Genomic DNA, 10,000 nt, shown 5'->3' on the forward strand with positions numbered 1-10,000 from the left:
TGTAAATAATGAAATATTATATAATATTATTACATAATAATATATAATTATTTCTCTTTCTCTCTCACTCTTTTTCTTTTCCTCTCTCTCTCTCTCTATTTCTTTTACTCTCTCTCTCTGTCTCCCTCTCTCTTTGTCTCTTTCGCACTCTCGTTCTTTCTCTCTCTTTCTTTCACTTCTATAAAACTTCTATTCCAATACTATTTGTTGCTGTTGCATATAAGATTGCTATTCAACTGCACTTATGAATTAATGTTGTTTAAAAGACTACTGTTCCATTATAGTCACCGGTATAAAGTCAAGCGAAATTAGCCCCGCCCACTCTCTCGTCAGATCCTTCCCTTCTAGCCAATCAGGTCCTTCGCATTCACTCCCTGTTTTGAATCAAGCGGGAAGCGAGCTCGTGATTGGCTGTGGATGCCACTCAGGGCTGCCAACATTTCACTCAGGGCTACCAACAAGTTTCTTCGCATCCGTTTGTAATCGGGTGACCACCCCCCCTCCCCCCCTATAGTTGACAACAATCCTACATGTTGCAAACAAGCATGAGGATTAGTCCTAAGTCCTACAGTTTTTAATCTCATTTTTATTTCTATATTCCTCATTTATTACCTCTTTCTCCACTCCTTCAGATCGCTTCACTCCGCCCGAAGCTTCTACCTGAAAGCAACAGCGTCCCTGAAGGACTGACACCTCGCTGGGGAGACACCGCCTTTGTGCAGGACTGCCTCAGCGCGCACAACTTATATAGGGCGAGACATGAAGCCCCGCCCCTCGTCTTGTCCAATGAGGTGAGAGGATTTGGGATAGTGGTGGAGGAAGAGCCAATCAGAGTGGAGATAAGAGAGATGGAAGGGTTTAAAGGAGCCAATAGGAGGAGAGTGAAAACATGATAGAGAGGTTAAGTAGCCAATCAGAGGAGAGGGGGGATAGGATAGCCAATCAGAGGATAGTAAGGACTTGAAGAGCCTATCAGAAGAAAGGAACTGGAGGAAGATGTTGGTCTTAAGAGCCAATCAGAGGAAAGGAAGGGAGGGCAGAAGCCAGAGTGAGATGATGATAAATGATAATAAAGATAGTAAAAAAAAACACAGAACAGATAAGAACAATTAAAATCATAAGATAATAAGTTAGAGATCAACAATATTCCCCAAAATTTTGAGCTCGTATCCCTCTCTGAAAAAAAAAAAAACATTATTCAGCCTAAATTCAATGATTATAACACCAATAGGGACCAAAATAATTATTCGATTATTATCATATTCATTATTATCATTATAATCATCGTTATGATTATATTTATCATGATTCTTATTCCTAACCAAATATGACGAAATCCTGTGTTCGTTTCCCTTAGTTATGTCAGCTGGCTCAGTCTTGGGTGAACCACCTCGCTCACACAGGCACATTCAGACACCGAAGTGACCCTGACTTAGGCGAGAATCTATTCTGTCGGAACACCGCACTTATCCTCAAAGGTCGGACATCCGTGGCGCCGGAAGTGTCAGGTAAGGTCAAAGGTCAAGCGTGTCAAGTGTCAAGCCGGGTGATACGTCAGGTGAGGAGGTCATGCATTCGGATACAGAGAGAGAAAAGAAAAGTCTTATTTTTCTAATATATGTATGTATGTATATATACATATATATGCATTTTTATATTCCTAGTAAAGCATAGAAACTCAAATTTTGATGTAGATTCTGCTTCTGAAATTCTTTTCCTTTTTTTCAAAAATTTTGGAAATATTGGCATGAAATTTATCTCAATGAAAAGGGATGTTTATCTATTTTTTTCTAGGTTTGATAAATACTTAAGATCTTGCATGAACAGCTTATGCCAATGTTTATGGATATATATATATTACAATATATATATATATACATATAACAATATATATATATATATTACAATATATATATATATATATACATATTACAATATATATATATACATATAACAATATATATATATATATATATATATTACAATATATAACAATATATATATTACAATATATAACAATATATATATATATATTACAATATATAACAATATATATATATATTACAATATATAACAATATATATATATTACAATATATAACAATATATATATAATAAAACTATAAACACTATATCATATACAATTAAGATCTAATATAGCCATAATAGGAACGTAATATAGGTCACATCGAACTCGTAAAAAGTATCCTTTTTTGGACGAATTGGCAACCCTTTTGGATTCTTGTCCATTCAATACAGAATCTTCGACGGATTCTAGTCAACCTAGATGAGAATCTTAAAAGGATTCTCACCCCTCCTGCGACGGGTCAAACATCTTTGGGGTTCTAGTCCATCTAATATAGAATCTTAAGAGGATTCTTGTCCATCTAGATGAGAATCTTAGAAGGATTCTGAACTCTCCTGCGATGGGTCAAACATCCTTGGGATTCTAGTCCATCTAATATAGAATCTTCGAAGGATTCTTGTCCATCTAGATGAGAATCTTAGAAGGATTCTCACCCCTCCTGCGATGGCTCAAACCTTTTCTGGGATTTTTATTCCATCTAATATAGAATCTTCGAAGGATTCTGAACTCTCCTGCGATGGGCCAAACATCTTTGGGATTCTTGTCCATCTGATATAGAATCTTCGAAGGATTCTTGTCCATCTAGATGAGAATCTTAGGATTCTTAACTCCTGCGACGGGTCAAACATCTTTGGGATTCTTGTCCATCTGATATAGAATCTTCGAAGGATTCTTGTCCATCTAGATGAGAATCTTAGGATTCTTAACTCCTGCAACGGGTCAAACATCTTTGGGATTCTTGTCCATCTAATATAGAATCTTAAAAGGATTCTTGTCCATCTAGATGAGAATCTTAGAAGGATTCTTAACTCCTGCGATGGATCAAACCTTTTCTGGGATTCTGGTCCATTCAATACAGAATCATAGAAGGATTCTCAATCTTTTTGTGATGGGTCAAACATCCTTGGGATTCTTGTCCATCTAATATAGAATCTTAAGAGGATTCTTGTCCATCTAGATGAGAATCTTAGAAGGATTCTTAACTCCTGCGATGAGTCAAACCTTCGAAGGATTCTGAACTCTCCTGCAATGGCTCAAACATCTTTGGGATTCTTGTCCATCTAATATAGAATCTTCGAAGGATTCTTGTCCATCTAGATGAGAATCTTAGAAGGATTCTTAACTCCTGCGATGGATCAAACCTTTTCTGGGATTCTGGTCAATCCAATACAGAATCATAAAAGGATTCTCACCCTTTTTGTGATGGGACAAACATCTTTATGATTTTTATTCCATCTAATATAGAATCTTCGAAGGATTCTGAACTCTTCTGCGATGGCTCAAACATCTTTGGGGTTCTAGTCCATCCAATATAGAATCTTCGAAGGATTCTTGTCCATCTAGATGAGAATCTTAGAAGGATTCTTAACTCCTGCGATGGATCAAACCTTTTCTAGGATTCTGGTCCATCTAGTAGAGGACCTTGAAAGGATTCTCACCCCTCCTGCGATGGGTCAAACATCTTTGGGATTCTAGACCATCCAATATAGAATCTTAGAAGGATTCTTGTCCATCTAGATGAGAATCTTAGGATTCTCAATCTTTTTGTGATAGGCCAAACATCTTTGGGATTCTAGACCATCTAATATAGAATCTTAAAAGGATTCTTGTCCATCTAGATGAGAATCTTAGGATACTTAACTCCTGCGATGAGTCAAACCTTTTCTGGGATTCTGGTCCATCTAATATAGAATCTTCGAAGGATTCTGAACTCTTCTGCGATGGCTCAAACATCTTTGGGATTCTAGTCCATCTAATATAGAATCTTCGAAGGATTCTTGTCCATCTAGATGAGAATCTTAGGATTCTCAACCTTTTTGTGATGGACCAAACCTTTTCTAGGATTCTGGTCCATCTAGTAGAGATTCTTGAAAGGATTCTCACCCCTCCTGCGATGGGTCAAACATCTTTAGGATTCTAGTCCATCTAATATAGAATCTTAAGAGGATTCTTGTCCATCTAGATGAGAATCTTAGAAGGATTCTTACCTCCTGCAATGGGTCAAACCTCTTCTGGGATTTTTGTCCATCTGATATAGAATCTTCGAAGGATTCTGAACTCTCCTGCGATGGCTCAAACATCTTTGGGATTCTAGTCCATCTAATATAGAATCTTCGAAGGATTCTTGTCCATCTAGATGAGAATCTTAGGATTCTTAACTCCTGCGATGAGTCAAACCTTCGAAGGATTCTGAACTCTCCTGCGATGGCTCAAACCTTTTCTGGGATTCTGGTCCATCTAATATATAATCTTCTAAGGATTCTTGTCCATCTAGATGAGAATCTTAGAAGGATTCTCACCCCTCCTGCGATGGCTCAAACCTTTTCTAGGATTCTGGTCCATTCAATACAGAATCATAGAAGGATTCTCAACTCTTCTGCGATGGACCAAACATCTTTGGGATTCTTGTCCATCTAATATAGAATCTTAAGAGGATTCTTGTCCATCTAGATGAGAATCTTAGAAGGATTCTTAACTCCTGCGATGGATCAAACCTTTTCTGGGATTTTTATTCCATCTAATATAGAATCTTCGAAGGATTCTGGACTCTCCTGCGATGGGCCAAACATCTTTGGGATTCTAGTCCATCCAATATAGAATCTTAGAAGGATTCTTGTCCATCTAGATGAGAATCTTAGGATTCTCAACCTTTTTGTGATGGACCAAACCTTTTCTGGGATTCTTGTCCATTCAATACAGAATCATAGAAGGATTCTTAACCTTAATTAATTAATTAATTAAGAATCTTCGAAGGATTCTTGTCCATCTAGATGAGAATCATAGAAGGATTCTTAACTCCTGCGATGGATCAAACCTTTTCTGGGATTCTTGTCCATTCAATACAGAATCATAGAAGGATTCTCACCCTTTTTGTGATGGGTCAAACATCTTTGGGATTCTAGTCCATCTGATATAGAATCTTCGAAGGATTCTTGTCCATCTAGATGAGAATCTTAGAAGGATTCTTAACTCCTGCAATGGGTCAAACCTTTTCTGGGATTCTGGTCCATTCAATACAGAATCATAGAAGGATTCTCAACCTTTTTGTGATGGGTCAAACATCTTTGGGATTCTAGTCCATCTGATATAGAATCTTCGAAGGATTCTTGTCCATCTAGATGAGAATCTTCGACGGATTCTCAACCTTTTTGTGATGGCTCAAACATCTTTGGGATTCTAGACCATCTAGTAGAGAACCTTAGTATGTATCGTATGTATTTTCGATGTTTTTTCTAGACTCTAGGTTTTCTAGAAACATTAAATTATTCTTATATTAATTACCTTCATTTATATATTTATTGCATTTATTTATTTATGTATTACATTTATTTATTCATTAAACTTTCTAGAAAAAATTATTCATTCTTATATTAATTACCTTTATTTATATATTTATTGCACTTATTTATTTATTTATTACATTTATTTATTCATTAGATTTATTTATTTCTACATTTATTATAACATTTATTTATTTCTACATTTATTACATTTATTTATCTTTACATTTAATACATTTATTCATTTATAATTATTAATTGATTTATTTATTTCTACATTTATTACATTTATTTATTTATAGGTTTATTTATTTCTAGATATGGTATATGAATCAATATTTATGTATTTATGCATTTATTTATTTCTACATTTATTACATTTATGTATTTATGCATTTATTTATTTCTACATTTGTTACATTTATTTGTTTCTACATTTATTTATTTCTACATTTATTTGTTTCTACATTTATTACATTTATTTATTTCTACATTTATTTATTTTTAAATTTATTTATTTCTACATTTATTTATTTCTACATTTATTAGATTTATTTATTTCTACATTTATTAGATTTATTTATTTCTACATTTATTTGTTTCTACATTTATTACATTTATTTATTTCTACATTTGTTACATTTATTTATTTCTACATTTATTACATTTATTTATTTCTACATTTATTTATTTCTACATTTCTACATTTATTTATTTCTACATTTATTACATTTATTTATTTCTACATTTATTTATTTCTACATTTCTACATTTATTTAATTCTACATTTATTTATTTCTACGTTTATTACATTTATTTATTTCTACATTTATTTATTTATACATTTATAACATTTACTTATTTCATTTTGGTACAATAATCTTATTTACTGAAAGAAGGAATAGATAAAAAAAAAAAAAAAGGAAAAAGGATTGGATTGAAAATGAAATCAAATTAAAATTAAATCAAATTGGATTTCAACAAAGGGAAAAAATTGCAGAGTGAAATTGGTTCTAATCTGTTGGACATCCCCGTTGTAGAAGGGTTGAGAAATGATTAAACCTCACGTCGTTTCTATTTTGGCTTTTATTTTATATAAAAAAGAAAAAAAAAATATATATTCATGTGTGTGTGTATGTATAACACACATACACACATACACACACACACACACACACATATATATATATGTATATATATATATATTGTTATATTGTTACAAGTTTTGAATATTTCGTTTTAGCTTTGTTGTAATATTCAACCCTTTAACATCTGGTTTCAAAAGTAATTTCCTTTAAAAAATGAATTTAATGAATTTAATGAATTTAATCTTCTTTTTTTTTAATGTCCGGATGTTGAGGGTTCATGCTGATTGGCTAAGAGAGACCAACCTTTTCATGCTTCAACCAATCAGAATACTTCCCACGTCTTTAAGCCCCTCCCACTTGCTTTTTAGCGACCAATCAACAACCATCTCTGTGAAATATTGACCAATCATAGGACAGCATTTTCTATAGATAGCCAATCAGATTTTTTTTTAAAGATTTTTTTTCCCTAGATGAGTTTCCAAAAGCCACAAGAAAAGGGTATTCATAAGAGTCATTTTGCTTAAGAAAAATTCAGCTTTTTCGTCCTTACAGGTTCAATCTCACGCACGGATTTGGATGTCAAAGGTAAATTTTTATCCTTCTTTTTCTGTCTCTCTCTGCTTCCGTTTTTATTAATCTCTCTCTCTTTCTCATTTTCTCTCTCTCAGTTTATCTTATGTTTTCTCTTTTCCTCAATTTATCTCATTTTCTCTCTTTCTCTCAGTCTGTTTCATGTTCTCTCTCTCTTAATCTTTTTCTTTGATTTCACTTTTTTTTTTAATCCCTTTTCTCTCTCTTGCTCTTTCTCTCAAACTCATTCCATCTATTTTCTGTATGTATATTTCTCTCAAAAATCTTACTCTTTCTCTTAATCTCATTCTTCCTATTTTCTCTCTTTATCCATCTTTCTCTCAATTTCATTCAATTTATTATCTCTATCTATCTATATATGCTCTTTCTCGCAATCTCATTCTATCTATTCTCTCTATCAATCTATCTTTCTCTCTCTTGTTCTTTCTCTTACTCTCATTCCATCTGTTCCTTCTATCTATCTATCTTTCAATCTCATTCTATCTATTCTCTCCATCTATCTTTCTCTCTCTTAATCTCATTCTATCTGTTCCTTCTATCTATCTATCTTTCTCTCTCTCTCTCTCTTGCTCTTTCTCTCAAGCTCATTCTGTCTGTTCTCTCTATCTATTTATCTTTCTCTCTCTCTCTTGCTCGTTCTCTCAATCTCATTCTCTCTATCTATCTTTCTCTTTCTCTCAATCTCATTCTATTTATTCTCTCTATCTATCTATATATCTTGCTCTTTCTCTCAATCTCATTCTTTCTGTTCTCTCTATCTATTTATCTTTCTCTCTCTCTCTTGCTCTTTCTCTCAATCTCATTCTGTCTATCTATCTTTCTCTTTCTCTCAATCTCATTCTATTTATTCTCTCTATCTATATATATATATCTTGCTCTTTCTCTCAATCTCATTCTGTCTGTTCTCTTTATCTATTTATCTTTCTCTCTCTCTTTCTTGCTCTTTCTCTCAATCTCACTCCATCTATTTTCTCTATCTATCTTTCTCTCTCTCTTGCTTTTTCTCTCAATCTCGTATCTTTCTCTCTCTTGCTCTTTTTCTCAATCCCATTCTATCTATTCTCTACCTATCTATCTTTCTCTCTCTTGCTCTTTCTCTCAATCTCACTCTCTATATATTATTCTTTCTCTCTCTCTTGCTCTTTCTATTAATCTCATTCTATCTGTTCCCTCTATCTACCTTTCTCTCTCTCTCTGTCTCTCATTCTTTCTCTCACTCTCTCTCTATTTTTTTTTTTCGTTATATTGTTATGATCTTATGAAAGATATATCAGAAGCAAGAAAAAAAATATTGCATTATTTTTTTTTTAATTTTCTAAAAACTTTTACTATATCTTTTAACATTTTCAAATGACATTAGTATAAGTTTCATAACAATATTATTAATACAAATAGATTTCATAATAATTTTATAATTATTATAATTATAATTTTATTATAATTATTATAATTATAATTATAATTATAATAATTATAATTATAATTATAAAATTATAATTATTATAATTATAATTATAATTATAATAATTATAATTATAATTATAAAATTATAATTATTATAATTATAATTATAATTATAATAATTATAATTATAATTATAAAATTATAATTATTATAATTATAATTATAATTTTGTAAGCCATTGTTATTTTTTTCATAATAATTTTTATAATTTTGATGATAATAAATTTAAGATTATATATGCATTATATACTATATGATTATATGCATTATAATATTATATATTATAATATTATATATTATATGATTATATATGCATTAAAAATATAAATACATTTTATAACATTTTCGTAATAATTTCAATATTTTTATATTTCATCCGATTTAATTTCATGTCAATTTTTACACATCATTATATATTATAATTTCAAAATAGATTTATATTTTATTTCATAATCTTATATGTCATAAAAGACTTTAATTCATAATAATTCTATATCATTATTTCAAAATAGATTTGAAATCATTCTTTAATAATTGTCTTTCATTTTTTATAATAAATGTCATATCATTATTTCAGAGTAATTTTGAAAATTTAATCATTCTTTTTCGTAATAATTCTGTCATTATTTCAAAATAACTTTGAAAAATCAATTAAATATTAAATAACTTTAATCATTATCTTCAAGATTTCATAATAGATTAATGTACATAATTTCAGAACAACTTTGAAAAATCACTTTAATAACTATATTCAAATTTACATAATAAATTCATGTACTTCATATCAGAATAACTTTAAAAAATCACTTTGACAATCATCTTCAAAATTTCATAATAGATTCATGTATAACTTTGAAAAATCAATTTAATAATTATCTTCAAAATTTCATAATAGATTCATGTATAACTTTGAAAAATCATTTATGTATGAATTTATTTTTATCATTTATATATTTTATATATTTATCATATTATATATTTATTATATATTATATATTTTATATATTATATATTATATATTTTATATATTATATATTTATCATTTATATATTTTGAATAATTTATATGTGAATCTATTTTTATATATGAATCTATTTATATATGAAAATATTTTTAATCATTCATATGTGAATCTATTTTTATATATGAATATATTCATATATGAATATATTTTGAATCATTTTGATAATTATCTTCAAAATTTCATAATAGATTCATGTGTAACTTTGAAAAATCATTTTAATGATTAATTTCATTTTTAAAGGTGATGAAGTTGCAGCCCGATGGTATAGCACAATGCGTCAATATAAATTCAATATTCCTGATTCTCTATTGCAAGCTCATCAAGGTAAGTAATTTTATTAATCATTATTATATATATATATATATATATATATATATATATTTTTTTTTTTTTTTTTTTTTTTTTTTTTTTTTTTTTTTCTTAAGATGTGCATATATGTGTTTGTGTATTTGTGTTTTTTGTGTGTC

The 10,000-nt window shown here is 29.9% G+C and overlaps 1 protein-coding gene across 1 annotated transcript in view; it reads left to right on the forward strand.

Annotated features, from left to right (window-relative positions):
* The window catches only part of LOC122263370 (uncharacterized), a 28,739-nt gene that overhangs the window by 1,624 nt on the left and 17,115 nt on the right, over nt 1–10,000 (forward strand). Inside the window, exons 2-5 of the mRNA XM_086542973.1 lie at nt 633–791; nt 1,358–1,508; nt 7,007–7,039; nt 9,774–9,857. Coding sequence (XP_086399099.1) covers nt 633–791; nt 1,358–1,508; nt 7,007–7,039; nt 9,774–9,857 — 427 coding nt within the window. The remainder of the gene's footprint in view (nt 1–632; nt 792–1,357; nt 1,509–7,006; nt 7,040–9,773; nt 9,858–10,000) is intronic.

Source organism: Penaeus japonicus, unplaced genomic scaffold (genome assembly GCF_977035675.1).
Source record: "Penaeus japonicus unplaced genomic scaffold, GWHDUDI00000001_assembly GWHDUDI00000013, whole genome shotgun sequence".
In the NCBI taxonomy this organism is placed as follows: Eukaryota; Metazoa; Arthropoda; class Malacostraca; order Decapoda; family Penaeidae; genus Penaeus; species Penaeus japonicus.